A 24,484-nucleotide genomic window follows, 5' to 3' on the forward strand; every position below is an offset into this window, starting at 1 on the left:
GACGCGGCCCTTGGGAAGTGCCGACGGGGAGGGTTATGCCATGACTACCACCTCCCCTGCCTCTGGGCAGGAGAGCACGGTGGTTAGGAGGCAGGGTGGGAGACAAGCAATCTCCAGCTCACCCTGGCTGTGTGACTAGGCAGAAGTAACCAACCTCTCTGAGCCGCAATTTCCTTCCCTGTAAGATGGGACTGCAGCCTTCAGTAGGGAAGCATGCAGTGGGGGCTAGAAGTGTGGACTCAGAAGCCTGAGTTTGTATCACAGCTCTGTCATTTCCTATGTGACGCTGGGACACCGCTCTATGTGACCTTTCTGTGCCTCAGTTTCCTTATCTGTAAAATGAGGGCAAAAGCAGTTCCCGTATCGTAGGGTTTCCCTGAGAATCAGAGGACTTCAATGCAAAGGGCTCAGAACTCTATCTAGCACACAGTAAGTGCTACAGATGTATTTGTGACTATTTTTGTTGTTGGGCTAGCGTGAGCATTAAATGAAATTATTTGTATGCGAGGTGCTGATCACCGTGTCTACACCCATGGCGAGCATGCAATAAATGGTAGTTGGATGAAGTATCACTTAATGGCAATAAATCAGATAAGAATCCCAGACGTACAAGCCTTGTAAAGCTCTGCGGTGGCAGCCTCCGTGTTCCACGGACAGAGGAGGGTTTCTACCTTCGTTCCAGTTAGCAGGCTAGGGATGCCAGGGCTCGTGAACCCAGGCCTGGATCTCTGCCACTCACACGCCGAGTCACACACCCATGAATCATCGCTCTCTGCCGGGATGCATTTACCAGAAGGTAGACGGGGGTCGGGGAGCTTCAGGGTGGCCACAGAACGGAGCAGAGCCACGCCCCGCCCTCTGCCACCCTGGACTTAGGAGAATGGACGGTCCACGGTGCCGAGGGAGCCCCGAGGTCAGACAGACTTGCCTGTTTCCTCTGCCGCCGCCTTTCCACAAGGACCTGCCCGTGAGGGGCCCCGGGCTAACTGCCAAAGTGTGGAGAGGAGAGACACTGGCCCAGCTTCGGAGCACGCAGACCGGTGAGGAGACGGACAAGCAAACGTACAATGACCCCACGGACAGGCACACGGGGCCAAGAGGTACACAGAGCACCCCAGCGAGCCACGGCAGGCCAGGGCCCAATACCTGGGTGCCCCGTGAAAGGGGGTGGACTTGATCCTGAAGGCAACACGGACACATCGGAGAATTCAGATTCAACAGGCAAACGATGAAATATGGGCTTAGGGAAGTGGACTCCAGCAACGGTGAATGATGGCGTGCCTGGAGGTGAAGACACCAGTCAGGGGGGCTCTGCCCGCCGTGATCCACATCGGGAACCACAGAGGCCTGCAGTAAAGCAGGACGACGGCCGTCGGTGAGAAGGGGCAGCACGCGGCGCCGGGCCCTCCCAGGGGCTGAGGGCTGGGTGGGGGTGCGTGGGGAAGAGGCAGGCATGGGGGCCGGAGAAGGCACTGGAGGTGGGAGGACAGCTGGGAGGACACTTGCCCCACCTCCTTCAGAAGGGAGGACCAAAGCACACACACTCGATGGGGGCATATTTTGAAACCATAAAATAAACACATGCAAAGTTTCGTCGAGACCGGCATTACCGGGCAAAATGGGATTTATATTCAACCAAACAAGCACGGTCCCAGAGTAGTGAGACAACACCTGTCAAGACTTTGGATTATCTTCTTTAAAGCCTCTTCAGAGCCACCTGCCGTTCTTCACCCCAAATACCATGGTTCCAAAGAGATGCGACCCTTGCTTTCGATCCCTCTTGAAACAAGAATGAGTGTGTGAATATAGTCGTTCATCCCTTCGCTGTTGAGAGCGACATGCGTGTTTTTCCATCAACAAATAGCCCAAGTGCACGGCTCCATTCTGGGTGCCAGGAGAAGACCATGAACAAGGTGGGCCCGGCCCTGCCCTCCTGGAGCATCGTGAGTGCACACCAAATACTCACACTAAAAAACCGGAGGCTGAAACTACAACACAGCAGCAGCAAAACCCACACAAATCACCAGAGTAAAAAATGGGCAGAGGACTTGAATAGACATTTATCAAAAAAAGACATACGAATGGCCAACAGGTATATGACGAAGTGCCCACCATCACTATCATTAGGGAAATGCAAATCAAAACCATGATACAACCTCCCATCCATTAGAATGGCTACTTTTTTTTTAAAAAAAAAAACACCAAAAGACAGGAAATAACAAGTGTTGGGGAGGACGTAGATAAATTGGAGCTTCTGTACAGACTGTAGGAATGTAAAATGGGACAGCCACTATGGAAAGCAGTATGGTAGTTCCTAAAATATTAAAAATAGTAAACTCAAAATGGATGAAAGACCTAAACATAAGATCTGAAGCCATAAAAACTCCTAAACAAACACATAGGCAGTAATCTCTTGGACATCAGCCTTAGCAACTTTTTTTTGGATCTGTCCCCTGAGGTAAGGGAAACAAAAACAAAAATAAACTACTGGGCCTACTCCAAAATAAAAAGCTTCTGCAGAACAAAGGAAATAAAACAAAAAGGCAACCTACAGAATGGAAGAAGGTATTTGCAAATGATCTATCCAATAAGGGGTTAATATGCAAAATATATAAAGAATTTATACAAGTCAACACACAATAATGATCTGATTAAAAATGGGCAGGGGACCTGAATAGACATGGTTCCACAGAAGACATCCAGATGGCCGACACATGAAAAGATGCTCAACATCACTCATCAAAATCAAAAACCACAATGGGAGAATACGTCACATCTGTCAGATGGCTATAATCAGACAAGAAATAAGCGTTGGTGACAATGTGGAGAATAGCCTTGTGCACTGTAGTGGGAATGTAAATTGGTCCAACCACTGTGGAAAACAGTATGGAGGTTCCCCCCCAAAAATAGAAATAGAACTACCATACAATCCAGCAGTTCTACTATGGGTATTGACCCAAAGCAAATGAAATCACTCATTTGGAAAGATATCTGCACCCCTATGTTTACTGCAGCAGTATTTATAACAGCCACATTATGGAAGCAGCCTGAGGGTCCACTGAGAAGATGAATGGATAAAGAAGATGTAATCGGATATTACTCAGCCATAAAAAAAGGAGATCTTGCCATTTGTGACAGTATGGATGGACCCTATGGGTATTATGCTAAGTGAAGTCAGACAAATAAAAATACCTTATGGTTTCACTTATATGCGGCATGTAAAAAACAAAAAAACCACCAGACTCCCATATACAGAGAGCAAACTGGTGTCTGCCCGAGGGTGGGGGTGGCGGTGGGGGATGGGTGAAATAAGTGAAGGGGATTAAGAGGTACACCCTACCAGTTATAAACTAAGTCAGGGGGGTGAAAAGTACAACATAGGGATAGAGTCAACAACATTGTAATATCGCCATATGGTGACAACACCCAGGGTGGTGAGCACAGTGTTGTGAACAGAACTGTCCAATCACTAGGTTGTACACCTGAAACTAATACAACACTGTAGGGCAGCTATATTTCCATCAAAAAAAATTAAAAATAGAGTTACCGTATGATCCTGCAATTCCACTTTGGGGTACATGCTCGAAACAACTGAAAGCCGGATCTCCAAGTACTATTTGGGTACCCATGTTCATAGCAACACTTTTCACAATAGCCAAAGGTAGAAATGAGCCAAGTGTCTATTGACAGATGGATGGACAAACAAAATGCAGTATGTAGACCCACAAAAGAATATTACTCAGCCTTAAAAAGGAAGGAAATCCTGTCGTGGGCTACGGCACAGATGAACCTGCAGGTGTATGTAGTCTGATTCATAGACACAAACCAGAACGCCCGGGAGCGGGGGCCGGAGGGAAACGGGGAGTTGCTAGTCAATAGCCACAAAGTTGTGGTTCTGCAAGCACAGGGTTCTGGAGATGGGCTGCTCCACAGCATCCATGTATTTAACACTACTGAACTGTACACTTAGAAATGGGGACGATGGCAAATTTTATCCTCTACTTAAATTAAAAACCCACCCCCAGTGGCCAGGTGTTAGGTAAGTACTCTGACCAAAGGCTGAAGGGGAAGGAACAGGGAGCAGAAGCATCGCTCGCTCAAGGAAGGGACACAGCCGAGCTGTGCAGGGGGAGAGCGCTGGCGAGGGCAGAGGCCCCAGGCAGATGGGGTGGGGGGGTGGGGATGAGGTTGGAGCAGGGGTCTGGGAGGCTGCAGAGGTGGGAGGGCCAGCTCATGACCTTCAGGTCCCCTGACAGGTCCCGGCAAGGTCTGAAAGGCACTGGCAGGCTCCTGAGGCTTTCAGGCCCGTATTTATGAAGCTCACTCTTCCTGCCACATGGAGAAGAACTAGAGAAGCGTACACAGAAGGCAGAGGGCATGGTGGCAGAGCCACGGCGAGAAGACACATCCGGATAGATGTGGGTGACGGAGCAGCCCTGGGGAATGGTTCTCAAGTTCCTTCTGGAACCTCATCGGCACTCTGGAGCCTTCCTTCATGGTTTCAGCATTCTGCGACATGTGTTCTTCTGTTTGATCTCGTGAGATGGGCAAGGAGAGCAGCGGAGGACATGGGGTTCAGAAAGGTAAGGGACAGGAGCCCTTCTCAGGGCTCCCAGGGGCTTCAGCGTCCCAGCCCAGCCACCAAACACCACCTCAGGGCCAACATGACCCACTCACCCCCACCCCTGTCCCGCATCCTTACTGGTGATGATCCATTCCCCTGAGGTCCTTCTCCTAGTCTGGTAACAAGTAGCAGCATCCACAAATACTCAAAAGCTGTGCTCTGATTCATACACAGTATCTCTGGTGCTTTCCCCTGATCCGCTATCTCCCCACTTTTGATCAAAGCAGGAAAGGAACCTGGTTTGACGGTTTGGCTCCTACTGCTCTCCACAGAGCCACGGAGGCTGGAACTTTGTGATCTTCCAGGAGGCCAGAAACCTTTACTAGTTTTGCAGAAAAGTAACTTGAAGCAGGTCTCTGAGCCGTTAGACCAGAGAGGCCCCCCTGGTCACAAGGCGCAGCAAAATGCCGACAGGTACCAGGTGGATAACCCAAACGAGCAAGCAATCCAGGTCTCGCAAGATCACACCTTTCAGCACAGAGGTCCGCTGCCTTAGACAGCGGACATCGCCCCTTCCACAGTACAGCTGTAAACAGAGCGCCCTCTTGGTCTATCGTTCACCTTCCTGCTTTGAGAGAGGGACACGTTTAAGAAATAGCCACTTTCCCATAAAGAAGGCGTGGTATACACACACACAGTGGAATATTACTCAGCCATCGAAAAGAAGGAACTCTTGCCATTTCCAACGACATGGATGGAGTGACAGTACCTTATGCTAAATGAAAGCAGAGAAAGACAAAAACCAGATGATCTCACTCCTATGTGGAATTTAAGAAAACAGATGAACATATGGGAAGGGGGAGAAAGGAGAGAGGGAAACAAGCCATAAGAGACCCTTAATGACAGAGAGCAAACTGAGGGCTGATGGATGGAGGTGGGGGGGATGGGCTAGGTGGGGGATGGGTATTTAGGAGGGCACTTGTTATGAAGAGCACTGGTTGTTGTATGTGTCGAATCAGTGATTTTTTACTCCAGAAACCAATATTGCACTGTATGTTCACTAAAATTTAAATTTTAAAAAAGTTCTCAGTATAAGAAAAAAAATATATATCCACTTTCTTTTCCACCTTACTAAAAGACAGTTAAAGGGGTGCCTGGGTGCCTCAGTCATTAAGCGTCTGCTTTCGGCTCAGGTCATGAGCTCAGAGTCCTGGGATCGAGCCCCACTTCAGGCTCCCTGCTCAGCGGAGAGCCTGCTTCTCCCTCTCCCTCTGCCTGCCGCTCTGCCTACTTAAGCGCTCTGTCAAATAAATAAAATCTTTTTAAAAATAAAAGACAATTAAAACTGGAATACACAGTAACTGACAGGTAGTCTCGATGTCAGGGATGCTAGAAGGGAGGGTGACTGTGGGAAGCCACAAAGCATATGTCCCCCGGGGGTGATGAAAGAGTAGGAAAGGTGCTCCTCAGAGACTGTGGCCAGGGGAGGGGTGCAGCCCAGTGTGGCCAGATTCCTGATATTCCAGAAGCAAAGAGAAAAATTTTTACATGAAATCATCTGATTTAAAAATATTGACTAATTGAAAATTACAGAAAAAAAAAAAACCACTTCATGGGCCAACACCCCACTAGCCAAAGAAAATAAATCTGCAGGCCAACTCTGACCATGGGCCACCAATATGGAGCCTCCAGCCTACATGACCCCTGACACCCTTCCTCCTATGCACCGCCCCCCCCCCCCCCGCCCGAGTATGTCAATATGCCCTTCCGTAGGAATCAATCCAACTTCGGAAGAAAGCACCTTCAGTACTGATCTTCCAAGTGCAGATGCATTATTCCTCTCCCATCAAACGTGGCATTTGCTTGGCTTATCTCTGATCCCGGTTTAAAAAGAGAGCTAGAGTCATCAATACGAGCCTTGGCTGTTTTGACCACCTCTGTCAGCAGCTGTCCCTTGACGGGAGTAACGTTCTTATGGACATCCTGTTTTGCTTCCTATGACTAAGAGATACATTCCCGTTTCCTTTGGTGTCACCTGTAAGCAGCTTCTGCCGTCTGCCTTACGTGTGCCCATCTCGTCCAGGTACTCCCGTGTGGTCTCGCACGTCTTGCTGTGACTTGAGCTGGTTGGTGGCCACCTAGAGCCAACCTAGCCACCTTTCAGATCCTTAGAGTCTGGGTATCTGCCAACGAGCCTTGCGCCTGTATGTGAAAAGCTGGCTGTTCCGAGAGCATCGCTGCACAATCCGGCTGTCTCTTGGTTCCTGGTGCCCTTCCTAACGCCTGCACACCCAGGATGACAAAATGCACTTTCTGCGGGTTTCTGTGCTTACGGCCAACTCTGTTTCCACGTTATTTTGAAGTTCTAAAAGAAGAACTTAGGGGCGCCTGGGTGGCTCAGTGGGTTAAGAAGTCTGCCTTCGGCTCAGGTCATGATCCCAGGGTCCTGGGCTCACGTTCCCGGTCAGTGGGGGTCTGCTTCTCCCTCTGCCCCTCCCCCCGCTTGTGCTCTCTCTCTCTGGCACGCTCGCTCTCAAAATCTTTTTTTTTTTTTTTAAAGATTTTATTTATTTATTCATGAGAGAGAGAGGCAGAGGGAGAAGCAGGCTCCCAAGGAGCAGGGAGCCCGATGTGGGACTCGATCCCAGGACCCTGGGATCATGACCTGAGCCGAAGGCAGACGCTTAACCATCTGAGCCACCCAGGCGCCCTCGCTCTCAAAATCTTAAAAAAATTTAAGACCTTAGATACAAAAAAAAAAAAAAAAAAAACCACCACAAGGAAAATCAAGAGGCAAATGATCACCTGGGGGAAAATATTCGTAATTCAGATGATAAATGAAAGACTAATCTTGCTAATATGTAAAGAGCTCCCACCACTTGAGGATAAAAAGATCAAAACTGCAACAGAAAAATGCACAAAGATATGAACAATTCACAAAGAGATAGCCCTTATGCATTTAAAAAGATGCTCAACCCTACACCGAAGAGAAATGCAAATTAAAACTACCGTGAACCTCCATTTCAGACCTATCAGATTGGCAAAAATCCAAAGCTTGACAATATACTCAGGCTCTCTTTCACACACCACTGATGAGAATGCAAAATGGACCCCCTCTTCGGAAGGGCAATTTGGCAATTTCTATCGAGATTACAAGTGCATCCACCCTTTGATGTGGCAACTCCACTTCTGGGAACTTATCTCACAGTAATACCTGCCATGTTCAAAATGACATGTGTACAAGGTTATGCAGCACAGCACTGTTTTAACAATAAACTAACGGCAGCAATCCACGTGGTTTTCATCTACTGGGGCCTGGTTACAGAGGTCCCAGTTCTAATGCCCTGGGGCTACTCAGAGTGGGGTTGCAGACCAGCAGAACCAGCAGGACCAGCAGCACCAGCATCAGCTGTGAGCCCAGAGATGAATGCTCGTGCAATCCACCCCAGACACTCCGGGGAAGGCCCCGGACTTCACACTTAATGAATCTCCAGGTGATTCTGATGCATACTAAATTTAAGAAGCGCCAACATAAACAATGGAGCTATTTTTAAAAATGAGAGCCCAAGATCAAAAACAGGGGAAACTAATCAGGAGATTTAGACAGCAGAGTAATGGTCGCTTTGGGAAGGGGTACTGGCTAGGAGGTTGCTGGCAGTGTGCTTCGCAGAACGTGCTAGACCTCAGGAGGGTTTGTGAGGAAAACGACGAGGCTCTCCACGTGTCGCCATGGAAGGATATCCAGGACCGATTACTCAGTGGGGGCAAAAAGCAAGGTACAGAACACACAGTATTCTACCAGTTCTAGGAGAAAGAGGAGAAAGGAAACATGCATATTTGTATGTGCATAAAGAAACACTGGAAGGGGAGAGGAGAAATCCAGCAAGGGCACACAGGAAACAACAGGGATTACCCACAGGGGACGGGGCTGTCAAAGGAAGAGTTCAGGGTGCGAACAAGACTTTCACTGACTTTTTTGACAGGTGAGTGTAGTTTCTACTCAAAAAGTAGTCTTTAAGTAAATACATGTTCAAATTCTTCCACTTTGTACAAATAAAATTAAGAAGTGGTATCTTTCCCACCTCATTACCCGCCCCCGACCCCCACCCCCACCCCCAGGGACCCAGACCAGGCATGGAGAGACCTGGAGCTCATTTCTGGAGCTGCCTGTCGCCAGTCATGTGATCCAGGGTCCCTCTGCCCGCACTCACCCGCCCTGGACAATGAGGATCATACCATCTACCCTATACCATCAAAGGTAGAAGGATGAAATAGATAACTGATTTATAAACTGTAAAGTGCTACACAGAGGGGATCATTCTGACCACTTCCGCCAGAATCCGAAGATAAAAGAACATAACTGTCACCATGTACCACACACAAAAGGTACTCCCACGAGGGAGCTTATTTAGGATAAAGATTACAAACAACCGCCATAAGCCATTTATTGAGCACATGCTCTGTGCCAGGCGCTGTAGTGAACACATCTTATAGGTGGCATCATTCGCCTCTCACAGGAGTCCTGAGTATTATGCCCATTTTACAGACCCAGCAGCTGAGGTTTAGAGGCCAGCAGCTAGTGAGGGGTGTGCCAAGCCCCCCAGCACACGGCCAGTGGCAGGAGGCCAAGGCCTCCTGGCTTTCTGACTCCCCTTCAAATCCTACAGACGGTGCATCTGTTAAACCCTGAAGGCCTGCCTTCTCCCCGAGGCGCCAGGAGAGGAGTGCGTCTGAGGACAGGCGTGGGGCCCAGGGCCTCAAAGGGCAGCATCCTGCAGCACCCTGACCTCCACTCCTACTCCGTCCAGCCAGGCTACCAGGCCATGCCCTCACTAGCCTCCCGACCCGGGAGATGGGGCCAGCGGCATCACAACCACAAGCACCACCGAGGTGCTCACACGCACTCAGCTGTTAGGAGTTGACCGTGGCTCCCCCCACCCCAAAATGATTAAGCTGAAGTCCTAACCTCTACCACCTCGGAATAGGACCTCCCTGGGAACACAGGGTCTTTACAGAGGTCAAGTTACAGTGAGATTATTAGTGTGGGCCCTAACTCAATTTGACTGATGTCCTTACAAAAAGGGGAAACTGGACATTTAGACACACACACACACACACACACACACACACAAGATAGCCATCCATACGCCAAGGAGAGGCCTGGAACAGAGCCTTCACTCAGGGCCTTCAAATGAACCAACCTGCCAACACCCTGATCTTGGAACTTCTAGCCTCCAGGACTGTGAGACAATAAATTTCTGTTACTGAAGCCAGTCTGTGGTCCTTTGTTACGGCAGCCCTAGCAAAAAGTACGTGCCTTTACACAATCCTTCCTCACACCCCCCCTCCACCCAGTTAACTAAAGATCGAGCAGAGGAATTGTCAAGGTTACCATTTTAACCCCATATTACAGGACTCGGGATACATTTTTGCCAATTTTCTAGTAAAATAGGTAAGAAAAGGATATTTTCATGAAGTGAGAGAAGCAGTAAAGAGAATTTGGAAATAAAGGGCCTAACTTTGGAATTGTTTTCTTGAAGTACCAGGCCTTTTTACAAGGCTGCAAACCCCCCGCCCCAGGGCCTTCAGGGAAGAAATACAGCATTAACTCCTAGGTGCCAAGCACACACTCAGTCCCTGCTGCAGTTTACAAACATGAGGCTTCTATCTACAACCCACCTGAGCAGAGAACATGCAGCACGCGGAGAACACCTACAGGAAGGGAAAGCGTGAGCTTTAAAAAAAAAAAAAATTGAGAGCCATAAAGGAAAAATAACTCAAGGATCACATACAAAAGAAAAAAAAAAAAAAAAGAAAAAGACCTAGAATCACAGCTTTTTTTCTCCCCCTGGATAAAAATAACAATGTCAACAAGTGCACTGTTAAATTAGGAATGAAATTTCAGTGGGAACTGAATAAGAAAACAATTATCAAAGCTAGACAGACAAGATTGGATCAGGAAAGACGAGAATGTGAAGAAGTAAAAATGTGGGGTGGGGTCCGGATCAGAGGGTGTGGGGGGAGGGAAGGGAAAGAGCAAGAAAATTCGCCAAGAGAAGGAGGCAGCGGGTCAAGGACGCCATTGCTAGGCTTCTGGCTGGTGAGCCCTCAGCCACAGCGACTCAGGGGTTCCACTTACTTAAACCTCTGGAACTGCACACTGAAGGGGATGAATCCTCTGGGCTGTTACAAGCAAATGGAGAAATCAGGTCTAGGCTGGAAAGGGTCACTGGAGGTGCTGAGGTGTTCACCTTGTGAAAACTCACCGAGCTGACCACTTATGGTTTGTCCACTTTTCTACACAATTGTTAGGCTTCGATAACAGGTGCCCTGGCGTGAAGGTGTCCTCCCCCAGCCCCAAATTCACATGTTGGAGTCCTAATGTCCTCACGTCAATGTAAAGGTGTTAGAGGTAGGGGCCTTCGGGAGGTGCCTGGGTCACGAGGTGAAGCCTTCGTGGATGGGGAACATCCCTTACAAGGGAACCCACAGTGCTCCCTGCCGCCCCCCCGACCCTCTCAGGAGGCAACAAGACGTCTGTGCCTGGAAGAGAGCCCTCACCTGACCCTGCTGGCACCCTCATCTCAGACTTCCAGCCTCCAGACCGGGGAGAAGTAAGTTTCTGTTGTTTATAAGCCACCTAGTCTGTGGTAGTTTGTTTGAGCAGACCAAATAGAGGAAGGCAGTAAGTTCAAGAACAAGTTTCAGTTTACGGATGGGGGTCACTGGCTATCAGTCCTGGGTCAGAGGCTCCCCACTCTTTTTCAGATGGTTGACCAATAAGGCCAGGGACACTGGGGAATGTGGGTTTTTTTCTTATTCATACAGACAGGACTCTAGGGCCAAAGGGAATCTTGGGGGCTGTTTGGCCCAAGGGGCCAGGACAGAGCCAGGTCTTTGCCTCCCTGGTGGGTCCCCCCCTCTCCCTACCACCCCACTTGGCAAACCCAGCCTTCCCACGGCCTGCCCGGGCCCTCGTGCTGCATGGGGTGGGAGCAGCCCAGCCTGTGGTGGATCCCTGGGAAGGTCTGTGTGTCTCAGCTCTCTCAGGGGAAAAAGGATGGGGCCAGGCTAGCTGAGCCTCGAGTATCCTCCAGCTGGGTAGGCCACAGGTCCAGGGTGGGTAGCCTGCTCTGTCATCAAGCAAGGCTCCGTCTCCAGAGTCACTGCTGCCCACCTGTCTCTTCCCTTTTGTCCCCCACAAGCTTATCTGACAAACAGGGGCTCAGTCTGATACGTGATGCCAGTCTTTCAAGTACGTGATACGAGCAGGAGACAAGACTAATTCCTGCCAGGCAGCACAGGGAACAAAAACACACTCTGAGCCCTGGACAAAGGCATTCAGCTGAATGAGGCCTGAGAACCATCCGTCTGAGGGGGTTTTACAGCAGTGTGTGTCTCGTCCTACCAGGGACCATGAGAACCACGGCCAAGCTCTGGTGGGGGAGGTCCCCGGCCTTTGCATCCCTAGCTACAAAATGTCGCCCAGCAGCTGGGGGCAATAAAGCCACCGAGGACCACGCGAGCCAGGGATGTGTCCTTGTCACCTCTGAGGACTACAAAACAAACCCTTTTCCTGAAGGGGTCCCTCAGCCTTGTTGATCGAGGGGTGCAGCAACAGGCTCAGGAATGTACAGCTACCGTGACCCCTGCCCACACTGCCTTACAAACGTGGCCATGACTTCTTGGGGAGCTATGGCCCAGCTCGAAACCAAATCTACCCCGTGGTACTCCTCACCTCCCTCCACCACCACCCGCGCCCCCTCGCCCCCAGAGACCAAAGAGTTCTAGAAGAACCAAAATTGGAAGAGCACAGAAACATACAAACGAGGGCGCCTGGGTGGCTCAGTTGGTTAAGCGACTGCCTTCAGCTCAGGTCATGATCCTGGAGTCCCAGGATCGAGTCCCGCATAGGGCTCCCTGACCCTCCCCCCTCTCATGTGCTCTCTCTCTCTCTCATTCGCTCTGTCTCAAATAAATAAATAAAAATCTTAAAAAAAAAAAAAAAAAAAGAAACACACAAACGAGTTACAGGACCGAGTGGGTCTCCGTGTCTTACCTCTGAGGTCCGAAGCACAGGGTCGTTTCAAAGCCTGCCTGGTGCTTTTTATGCAAGGCACTGTTAACAGCACTTTCCCGACTTTACAGGAATCACCTGTGGCTCTCCTTAAACAGCCAGATCTGGGGGCGCCTGAGTGGCTCAGTCCATTAAGTGGCTGACTCTTGTTTTCCACTCAGGTCATGATCTCAGGGGCCTGGGATCGAGCCCCGCATTGGGCTCCATGCTTGGCCGGGAGTCTGCTTGAGATTCTCTCTCTCCCTCTGCCCCTCCCCCTGCTCAAGTGCCAGCACACTCTCTCTCTCTCAAATAAATAAATAAATCTTAAAAAAAAAAAAAGCAAGATCTGACGCAGTTGTGTGGTGGGGCCTGGGAGCCTGCATGTCTAAAAAGTTCCCAGGTAATGTGAATGGTGCGGGTCCAAGGACAATTTGAGGGGCAAGCACTTAAGAGGACTCCCGGGGCTTCCTGCAATCAGAAAACACATGGGCTTGAGACCGTGACCATAGCTCTCAATTTTGCAGATGAAAGACGGAGACAACAAATGTTAAACAGTTCACCCAAGACAAGGGAGCAAATTAGCGGCACAACCCAAAACAACCTTATAAATGTTAAGCCCATTTGGGGTCACTTGTTCTAGATTAGATGAAAAGCTAGCAGGCCTTGAGTCATTCGGCAGATTAGCGGCACAACCCAAAACAACCTTGTAAATGCTCAACCTTGTAAAAAGCCATCCGGAGTCACCTGCTCTGGATTAGACGGAAGGGTCTGTCTGTGTAAAGAATCATCTTCTGAGCTTTTACATTCTATTTCTGGCCATAACACCAACACGTTGTGGTATTTGAATCAGAAAGAAGACTCGGGGTCTAATGGTAAGACCAAAAACTGGACATTTTATTCCTTGCCAGAGCTGGGCAGGGTGTGTGGTTGCCAGATAAAACACAAGACGACTGGGGTACCTGGGTCAGTTAAGCGCCCGACTCTTGGTCTCAGCTTAGGTCTTGATCTCAGAGTTGTTGAGTTCAAGCCCAGCCCAGAGTGGAGCCTACTCAAAAAAAAAAAAAAAAAGACCAGTTAAATTTCAGATAGATAACGAATTTTCTAGTATAACTATGTCCCATGTATAATCTGGGATACACTCATACGAAAAAAGAAAAAAGAAAATACTGTTTATCTGAAATTCAAATTTAACTGGCAGTCCTGGATTTCTGTTTGCTAAGTCTGGCAACCCTGACAGGGTAGCAAAATGGGAATAAGGACAGCAGGGATTTGGTAATAAGGAACACTTCCTGCTTCATTGCTGTTGACTTTAAAGAAAAACACAAAGATGAAGCATGACCGGCATTCCATCAGGATGCGCACAACTTATTACTACAAGAGTAATGCCCATCTCTCTGAATGGGGCTTAATCTTCTTAGCCAGCTCATTATAATGGGACAAAATCATACATTTATGGCTGGTATTATGAGTTGAATCGCATCCCTGCAAATTCATCTGTTGAAGTCCTAACCCCCGCCACTTCAGAACGTGACCTTATTTAGATATAGAAGCGTAGCAGATGCCATGAGTGAAGATGAGGTCACAGTGGGGTAGAGTGGGCCCCTAATCTAATGTGACTGATGTCCTTATAAAAAGGCGAAACGTGGATGCGGAGACTGACATGCACGCAGAGCAAATGCCATATGAAGACAGGCGTTCTGCAGCCACAAGCCAAGGAACCAGAAGCCAGGGCTGAGCCTGCAGAGGGAGCGTAGCCCTGCTGATGCCTTGACCTTGGACTTCTTGCCTCCAGAACTGTAAGACAATGAATCTCTGTTGGTAAGCCACCCAGTTTGTGGCACTTTTGTGACCTTAGCCCTATACACAGATGCAGGGAGCTGGAAGGAGGGAAGAAAGAAGGAAAGAGGCATTACCATTAGCTATTGTCCGCAGAACTTGAAAACCTCAGCCAAGGAAAGACACGGGGATTCAGAGATGGGAGACCACTTTCTATGAATACAGCCACTGCTCTACTAAATGTCCAATTTAAGGGACGCCTGGGTGGCTCAGTCGGTTAAGTATCTGCCTTCGGCTCAGGTCATGATCCCAGGGTCCTGGGGTCGAGTCCAACTTCGGACTCTTTGCTCAGTGGGAGTCTGCTTCTCCCTCTCCCGCTCCCCCTGCTCTTGCGCTCTCTCTTTCTATCTCAGATAAATAAATAAAATCTTTTTAAAATAAATAAATAAATGTCGAGGGGTGCTGGGTGGCTCAGTTGGTTAAATGACTGCCTTCGGCTCAGGTCATGATCCTGGAGTCCCGGGATCGAGTCCCGCATCGGGCTCTCTGCTCAGCAAGGGGTCTGCTTCTCCCTCTGACCCTCTTCCCTCTCGTGCTCTCTGTCTCTCATTCTCTCTCTCTCAAATAAATAAATAAAATCTTAAAAAAAAAATTCTTATAGGGCGCCTGGGTGGCTCAGTTGGTTAGGCGACTGCCTTCGGCTCAGGTCATGATCCTGGAGTCCCAGGATCGAGTCCCGCATCGGGCTCTCTGCTCGGCAGGGAGTCTGCTTCTCCCTCTGCCCCTCCCCCCTCTCATGCTCTCTATCTCATTCTCTCTCTCAAATAAATAAATAAAATCTAAAAAAAAAAAAAAAAATTCTTATAAAAAAATAAATAAATAAATGTCAAATTGAAAAACAAATAAATAAATGTTGAACTGAGCAAGTTAACACAATTTAAATAAACCTTAGAAACCGGGATTTACCCAGGTTATACAAAAAGGATACGTTCCCAAGCACCCTCAGCCTTAAAGAGATTTGGGAGGAGGGCTCTAAAAATCGCAACCTCAACAGACCTGTTATTGTGAACTGCTGTTTTCCCATGAGAAGTTTGCTTTCCTTCTGTACTTACAAACCAAACATGACCGTACGGAACTGGTGCTTAAGGAGGCCCAACACAAAATTAAGCAGGCCGTTCTGATTTCATTGCTTCTCTTGATTATTTGCTTGTCATATTTCAACTTGCCCCAAATGGCAAGATTTAAGCAAGAGATAGGCTATTTAACAATACTTTATCCTCTTTTTCTAAAGTAACTGAAACCTCCTCGTTTCAGTATGGATTATAATGTAAATGTACCTTCACCTTTACCCAGGCCTTCTTCTGTCCTGGAGGAGGATGCCAGGAGCAGAATTCAATAACCCCACCCTAGAAAAATGCCAAACCCAGCTGGCTCCAGTCACACTGGCCTTCGTTTTCAGGCACTAGAACGTGCCAAGATATTTGTTTCTCACTTGAGGCCTTCACACATGCTAATCCCTGTGCCTGGAATGTTCTTTCTCTTGCCTGGACTCTCTCCCTATGCCCCCAACACAACTTATCACACATACTCGGCTCCAATATCAGCTTCTCAGCAACAGCTTCTGTCCTTACTTTTTCATTTTTCTTTATCACACATAAGCTTATCTATTCCCTTCACCACCCCTACCACAACCATAATTTTTTATTATTTACTTGCTTATTATCAATCCCTCCCTAATAAATGGTGAGCTCCAGGAATCAGAAATCAGACGTGTTCTGTGCACCAAAAATAGACACACAGATCAATAGAATAGAAGAGAGAGCCCAGAAATAAACCTACGCTTATATGGTCAATTAATCTATGACAAAGGAGGCAAGAATATACAATGGGGGAAAGACAGTCTCTTCAATAAATGGTGTTGGGAAAACTGGACAGCCACATGCAAAAGAATGAAACTGGACCACTTTCTGACATCACACACACAAATGTGGGACCTAAAACCATAAAAATCCAAAAAGAGAACACAGGCAGTAATTTCTCTGACATGGGCTATAGCAACATTTTTCTAGAAATGTCTCCTGAGGCAAGGGAAACAAAAGCAAAAGCAAACTATTGGGACTACACCAAAATAAAAAGCTTCTGCACACCCAAGGAAACAGTCAACAAAACAAAAAGGCAGCCTACAGAATGGGAAAAGATACTTGCAAGTGATCTATCTGGTAAGGGGCTAATATCTAAAATATGTAAAGGACTCCTACAACTCCATGCCAAAAAAAAATAATCTAATTGAAAATGGGTAGAGAACCGGAACAGACATGTTTCCAAAGAAAACACACAGATGGCCAACAGACACGTGGAAAGTAGCTCAACATCACCATTCATCAGGGAAATGAAAATCAAAACAATGAGAGAATACCTCACACTTCTCAGAATGGCTAGAATCAGACACAAAACTAACAGGTGTTGGTGAGGATGTGGAGAATAGGGAACCCATGTGCACTGCTGGTGGGAGTGTAAATTGGTCCAACCACTGTGGAAAACAGCATGGAGGCTCCTCAAAAAATTAAAAATAGAAATACCATATGACCCAATAATTCCACTACTGGATACTTCCCCAAAGAAAGCAAAAACACTCATTCAAAAAGATATATGCATCCCTATGTTCATTACAGCATTATTTATAGTAACCAAGACATGGAAGCAACCAAAGTGTTCATCCGTAGATGAATGAATAAGGAAGATGTGGGGCATATGTGTGTGTGTGTGTGTGTGTGTAATAGAAAGAGAGAACAGGATATTACACAGCCATAAAAAAAAAAGATGAGATCTTGCCATTTATGACAACAAGGATGGACCTAGAGGGTACCACGTTAAGTGAAATAAATCAGAGAAAGACAAATACCATATGATTTCACTTATATGTGAAATCTAAAAAACAAAGCAAATGAATAAACAAAAAGCAGAATCAAGGACTCCTGGGTGGCTCAGTTGGTTAAGCGTCTTGACTCTTGACCCCAACTCAGGTCTTGATCTCAGGGTTGTAAGTTCAAGCCCTGCTTTGGGCTCCACACTAGGCATGGAGCCTACTTAAAAAAAAGAAGAAGAAGAAAGACGAAAGAAGAGGAAGAAGAAGAAGAAGAAGAAGAGGAAGAGGAAGAAGAAGGAGAAGAAGGAGAAGGAGAAGGAGAAGGAGGAGGAGGAGGAGGAGGAGGAGGAGGAGAAGGAGAAAAAGAAGAAGAAGAAGAAGGAGGAGGAGGAGGAGGAGGAGGAGGGGAGGACTGGAAGAGGAAGAAGGAAAAAAAAATGAAAAAAGAGCAGAATCAGACCTATAAATACAGAGAACAAACTGTATTGTTCTCTGATGGCTACCTGAAGGGAGAAGGGAAGAGAATGGGCAAAATGGGGGAAGGGGGAGGGAGGAGAGACCCTTCTAGTTATGGAAAGAAGGGTCACAGGAAGAGAAGGCACAGCATAAGGAATGTAGCCCATGATACTGTAATAGCACCGAATGCTGACAGATGGCAGCTACGCTTGCGGTGAGCCGAGCACAAGGTATAAACTTGTCTCATCGCTAAGTTGCACACCTGAAACTAACGTAACATTGTATGTCAACTATATCCAAATAAAAAAATTGAAAAATTAAAATTAAAAACTTTAATTCATTTCACCCTCTGCTTGCTTGTTCATGGTTTCCCAGAACTCAGATGTAATTCTTACCTCTTTGCTCATCTACAAATAGGTCGTACCCCTCCCAGATTGCTTTTTAATGAAAATTTAAAATAACAATTTCTTTTAAAAAAGAAGGAAAGAAATCAGACATGTTTTGTAAATTACTTAACACCCAGGGCCTGGAGCACAGGAGGCACGCAAACATTCGTCTGGATTGATCAATTAATTAATTATTTGAAACAAACAAATGAGGGGCACCCGGGTGGCTCAGTCGGTTAAGCATCCAACTCTTGATTTCAGCACAGGTCATGATCTCAGGGTCCTGGAATCGAGTCCCATATTGGGCTCCACGCTCAGCCAGGAGTCTGCTTGAGGATTCTCTCTCTTCCTCTCCCTCTGCCCCTCCCCCTGCCTCTCTCTCTCTCTCAAGTAAATAATCTTTAAAACAAAACAAAATAAATGAGAGCATGGTATGATCAATAGTGGCAAACCTCTAAATCCTGGTGGGAAGCTCTTTATGCTCAGAGGCTCCAGGTTCAGCCCTGGAGCCAGAAGTCTACCTTCTCATCCCAGCAGGAGATGGACTCTTTGAGGATATCACTTGTCTGCTGATTTCTCTGGGAAAGTTTCAGACTCAGAAATCGACCCTCCGCTCGTGATCTGGCTTACAAATGCAGGTGTATCTCATTTTATTGCACATCGCTTTATTGCACTTTGTAGACACTGCATTTTTTTTTACAAATTGAAGGCTTAATGGTCACCCTGTGTCAAGCAAGTGTATCGGGGCCATTTTCCCAACAGCATTTGCTCACTTGCCTCTGTGTCACATTTTGGTAACTCTTAAAATATTTCAAAGGCTTCTGTTATTATTATGTTTGCTGCGGTCATCTGTGATCAGAGATTACAACTCACTGAAAGCTCAAATGATGGTTAGCATTTGTTGGCGATAAACTTTTTACTTAAGATGCGAATCTGCTTTTTAGACATAATGCTATTGCACACTTAACAGGCTAGAGTGTAGACACAGCTTTTATATGCATGGGGAAACCAAAAAATTCATCTGATATGCTTTACTGCACTATTCATTTTACGACGGTGGTCTGGAACCAAACCCACAGTATCTCTGAGGCCCTTCCTATAATAAAAGCATGCCCTGGTCACACACACATCAGCTGCTGTGGTCCCCAGGACAATAGTTTCCCATGCTAAATTAATAAAGCAGTGTTGGGTTATGACCTGGCTTCCCATATAAATGGACTTCAGGGAGAAATGCAATGAAAATACCAACACAACATTCGACAGCTGGATCTCTCTTTATAAATTAATAAATCGGCATCCTGACACTAAAAAAAAAAAAAAAAGCCTCTCCATTTTAAATTTGAAAAAAAAAACCTTAAAAGCTTAGGAGTTATGGGTCATAAGAATTAGATAACAGAGGGTATTTTGGCAATGCATATATAAAACCTTTAAAATGTACATAGTACTTGACCCAGAAATTCAAGTAGTAGGAATGTATCCCAAGAAAATAATCAGAAATGCATGTTAAAATTTAGTCCCAAGAATGTTTACTGTAGCACTGTCTACAACAGAAGCTGGAAACTTAAATATCCAATAATATGGGATTGAATAGATAATTTGTGGTAATCCCTATTAAGAAATACTCTGGGGGTGCCTGGGTGGCTCAGTTGGTTGGGCGACTGCCTTCGGCTCGGGTCATGATCCTGGAGTCCCAGGATCAAGTCCTGCATCGGGCTCCCTGCTTGGCAGGGAGTCTGCTTCTCCCTCTGACCCTCCTCCCTCTCATGCTCTCTGTCTCTCATTCTCTCTGTCTCAAATAAATAAAAATAAAAATCTTTAAAAAAAAAAAAAAAAAAAGAAATACTCTGCAGCTGGGGCACCTGGGTGGCTCAGTTGGTTAAGCAACTACCTACGGCTCAGGTCATGACCCTAGGGTCCTGGGATCGAGTCCTGCAACAGGCTCCTTGCTCAGCAGGGAGCCTGCTTCTCCCTCTCCCACTGCCCTGCCTGTGCTCTCTCTCTCTGTCAAATAAATAAATAAAATCTTTTTAAAAAAAGGAAATACTCTGCAGCTTTTCAAAATATCTTACTGAATAGAATAATAATTAATGGCATGGGAAGAAGGCTCATCATATACTAAAAGCAAAAATAGTGGGTTATGAATCAATACTCACGCACTGCAGTAGTTAGCTGGGTGGTGGTGTCATGTGTGATTTCTATCTTCCTATGTTTATCTGCATTTATAAATTTCCTGAGTGTCATGTATCACACAATGTATATATAAAACCTTTAAAATGTGCATAGTACTTGATCCATTCATGTATTTTGAAAAATGTTTATCTACAAATATAAATTTTAACCAGTCACAAAAAGACAAACACTCTATGATTCCACCTACATAAGCTACCTAGAGTAGTCAAATGAGAGAGGCAGGAAGTAGCACGGGCGGGGGTGGAGTGGGGAGTTACTGTTTAATGAGTACGGAGTTTCAGTGCTGCAAGATGAAGAGAGTTCTAGAGATGGGCGGTGGTGATGGTTGCACGACAGTGTGAATGGGCTTAATGCCCCTGAACTGTACACTTAAAAAGGGTTAATATGGTAAATTGTGTGTTATGTGTATTTTATCACAATTTTCTTTAAAACAAAACAGAATAAAACAGGAAAAAAAAAGGGGGCGCCCGGGTGACTCAGTCGGTTAAGCGTCTGACTCTTGATTTTGGCTCAGGTCATGATCTCAGGGTCCTGGGATCGAGCTCCGAGTTGCTGGGCTCTGCGCTCAGCGGGGAGTCTGCTGGAGGATTCTCTCTCCTTCTCCCTCTGCCCCTCCCCCTGCTCGTGCTCGAGTAAATCATCCAAGTACCCCTGGATCTAGAGGTGTCTTAGTTACTAGGATTTTCAAGAGACAGGAGTAGCTCATGTAACACCTGTGTGTCGACTTTACTTCAATTTTAATAAAAGAGCCGAGGGGCAGGAGCAGAGAAGGCAGAATGTGACTTCAGGCTGCCTGGCACCAAGCGCCACAACCCACGGTGGCCGCCAGGGCTGGAGCGCGCCTCGGGACGAGCAAGCGTTGGCCTCGTTTCCTGACCACCTGCATTGGCCATGGGGGCTCCTGTCTCTCCTCTCCTGAGCATGGAGTTCTCCTCCTCTCTCGCTAGCGCCCCTCAGCTTGACTCTCAGACGAAGGAACTGATTGGGCTGCCCCCGAAGCCCCGTTTCCCCGAGTCTGGCTCCAGGGACTACATCCTCCGTAGGCCATGGGGTAAGGGATTTGCCCCCCGAATCCTTCAGCTAGTCACTGGGAGAGTCAGGCAAAGAAGAGACTCTCCCCTCGAAGTCAAGATGATTCCCCTCTGTACCAACGAAGAAAGAACTAGATTCACCAAACAAAAATTCCTCCTTTATTCATCAAGAGGATGCCCAGCGCTTTGCTACTGGAAGGGGGTGCAGTGCCAGGTTCCTGACGGCGGGGCCCGCGGCTGTCTCTTAGCGGTGCTAGGAGGTGGGAGGCTGAGCTTCAATCGCTAACACACTCATGCACGGACACAGGAACAGTAAGTTTTCCGAGGCCTTCAGAGTTGACGGGGCCAGGGCAAGACAGAGACTCGGGCTTTTCTTACCTGCTGTAGGCACGCTAACGTTATACTGAGGTAAAATAAATAGGAAGGCAGTCTTGGCGGTGACCTGTAAAATAAAGGAAAAATGTTCCGATTTAGCTTCTTGGTCACATCAGAAGAAACAAGCGGATCCTGCTACCAGCCCCCAGGGCCCTTCCCTTTTGCATCTCAGACCCACAGACCTGTTCCATTACACACAGTAGAACCTCAGAAGGAGTTAGCACTGTGTGTGTGTGTTTGTTTGTTTGTTTCCCCGTGTTTCTTGAACGTCATGCCTCCCAATACCTGCACTAAAAACAAACAAGACAGTGCTGGGCACTGGGTGGTATCTAGGCTTGTACTTGCTGCAGATGAAACCAAACAAGCCGAGAGCTCACAAGCTAAGGGCACAGACCTGCCTGCCATCCATTCAAGTATTTATTAAGTTAGTCCTAGGCACCCGGCACTGTGGAAGACAGCAGCCGGTAGAAAATGAGGACTCCGACTTCAAGAAGCTTCCACGGGGCGGCGGTCTCCCCAGCACACCAGCCCCCGAAGTCTACACCCGAGCTTCAGAAACCGAGAACCGCAACTGCTAAGTTCACATCCACTGTGCTGGGGGGCCAGACTTAACACCCCACACTACTGGCTTGTTTATTTCGAACGCTGCCTCGAAAATCTTACTTGTGCTGTCCCTAGTCTATGCTTGTCACCTGGCTAACAGCAGCCAAATCAGTACTTGGGCAGTTCGGCCTGCAGGGAAGAGCTGACCAAATGTGGGGGTTCAAAGCTTGGACTTAAGGATCGACTGACTACCTGGGTTCAAATGCTGCCTCTGCCGTTGCTGGGTGTGTAAGCTCAGACCCCGAGCCTCAGTCTCCCTGTGCACAAGATCAGGGACATTCGTAGTCCCCCAGCTGCTCTGGGTGGCACTGGCCCAGCTGCTAGTGTGGTTAAAGGCTCCCCAGATGTTTCTGATGTGCAGCTGGGGCTCAGAAGCCCCACCCACACCGTTCCGAAGCAGGGGAGGACGCCCCCGGATACACCTCAGCCATAAAGACTTACTGGTTCTCCTCTAAGCAAAAAAGTCTGAAGGCTGTACTGTGGGTGGGGGGGAAACACACTGGGCATAGCCAAAGCAGCGTGGAACCGAGTGAACGACGCACTGCAGACCCTCCCGGGTGGACTCTCAACACACCCAGAAGGAGGGGACTGTTTTTGGCCACTGTCCCCGTCAACAAGCCCCATGTCTCTGCAGCGAGGTTCTCTTTGTACACAGCGATGCATGAGGCTTCGCGTGTATTTGTGCTGTTGTCTGGGACATGTTCTGTCATGCTCGCAGGGAAAAAGTTAAATGAGACTAGGGATAAGAAGGCGCTCTGGAAAACACAAAGCCCTATCCAAATACACAGGTCTTGGGGCGCCTGGGTGGCTCAGTCGTTAAGCGTCTGCCTTTGGCTCCGGTCATGATCCCAGGGTCCTGGGATCGAGCCCTGCATCGGGCTCTCTGCTCGGTGGGAAGCCTGCTTCTCCCTCTCCCACTCCCCCTGCTTGTGTTCCCTCTCTCGCTGTGTCTCTCTCTGTCAAATAAATAAATAAAATCTTTAAAAAAAACCCCAAATACACAGGTCTTCCCCGATCTCCACCCCAAAACCTTTCTACTGTGGTCCACAAGACCTTTTTCAGGGGGCTCCCAATCTCCCTTCTAGTCAATTGCTTGTGTTTCAGCCAAACCCCTTTTGGGGGCTTTAGCCCCTCTCACTTTGTATCCTACTTTTGTTACACTCCCCCCACACACACACACCCCAAATCCTATTGATCAGAATCTCATTTATCCATCATAACCCAGCTCCCCTGTAGCCCCTCCAGGAAGCCTTCCATAACAGCTCACAGGGGGGGATGCCTTCTTCTCCTGGAGGTGCCCTCCACCATGCCCCCCATACCACCCTTTCAGTCTCCTCCTTATAGTTCTCCTCACATGCCGCTCCTTGCACACAGGGACTAACCCAGATGTACATGGGAAGGGCTCAGGAACCACTCAATGGACAAGATGGAAAATCGAAAGCTGAGTCTGGGCTGGCTTGCTTCACTCAGCTGTTCTGTCCCCACTCGTTCACGGGAGCTGCCCCACTGCCATCACTCTGGCCGTCTCCCTGTCACCTCACTGTCACCCCAGCCTCCTCCTTGACACCATCTGGCTGCTAACCCACCGGAACCCATGCCGTCATGAAGCCCAGCCCCCCCCACCACTCCAGCCACGGCGGTGCCCCTCCTGAACTCCACTCACAGTGGTCATCCTTGACCCAACTGCCTGACTCAGTGCTGTCCACCATGACTCCTTCGAGGGTAAGCCTTGTCTTCTCAGGCTGACAGCCCTGCGAGAGAAGACGTGGAAGCCAGAGGGAATGGGAGAAGGGAAGAGAGAGGAGGAAGGCAAGCAGACAGGCAAGAAGACAGTATTTACCCAACACTGCGCATGTTCTAGGCACAAATCTCCATTCAGTTTCATCCGGGAAACACACCCATCTTTTAAGTTCGTGGGGTGGAGTGGGCCTCCATGAGGTTTTGGCTGACCAGTATCACAACCCCTCTGTGTTCTTTGCCTTCCTCCCTTCAGCAGCCCACGTTCATGTCTCCCTCCATATGTTTGGTGCCAATTCCCGAGCACTCTTCCTATGCATGCATCCATTTGGAATTTATTTCATTTTATTTTGACACTGTAACTCGAGCTGTGTTTATATAACTTGACGCAAGGGATGAAAGAGTGAAAAAAATTTAAAAAGAGCTACACCTTATAAATAA

General features: G+C 47.8%; 1 protein-coding gene and 1 long non-coding RNA gene across 4 annotated transcripts in view; one reads left to right on the plus strand and one right to left on the minus strand.

The window, feature by feature from the left end:
* The window catches only part of TRAM2 (translocation associated membrane protein 2), an 82,511-nt gene that overhangs the window by 18,716 nt on the left and 39,311 nt on the right, over positions 1–24,484 (minus strand). Inside the window, exons 2-3 of one of the 2 annotated variants that reach the window (XM_045867009.3) lie at positions 21,707–21,770; positions 1,147–1,281 (exon numbers count right to left, since the gene is read on the minus strand). In XM_045867009.3, the coding sequence (XP_045722965.1) occupies positions 1,147–1,281; positions 21,707–21,770 (199 nt within the window). The remainder of the gene's footprint in view (positions 1–1,146; positions 1,282–21,706; positions 21,771–24,484) is intronic. The other variant, XM_045867010.3, reaches the window with a different exon arrangement.
* LOC135365564 (uncharacterized) lies at positions 1,237–23,812 on the plus strand. 2 transcript variants are annotated; one of them, XR_010413645.1, is made up of 5 exons: positions 1,237–1,375; positions 4,257–4,583; positions 10,877–11,178; positions 14,259–14,419; positions 23,681–23,812. It is a non-coding gene; the product is annotated as an uncharacterized LOC135365564 (long non-coding RNA). The 2 variants fall into 2 exon arrangements; XR_010413646.1 differs by lacking the exon at positions 10,877–11,178.

The sequence above is a fragment of the Mirounga angustirostris genome, unplaced genomic scaffold, assembly GCF_029215605.1.
Source record: "Mirounga angustirostris isolate CCGP_5_RB_7025 unplaced genomic scaffold, mMirAng1.0.hap1 SCAF_8, whole genome shotgun sequence".
Taxonomy (NCBI): Eukaryota; Metazoa; Chordata; class Mammalia; order Carnivora; family Phocidae; genus Mirounga; species Mirounga angustirostris.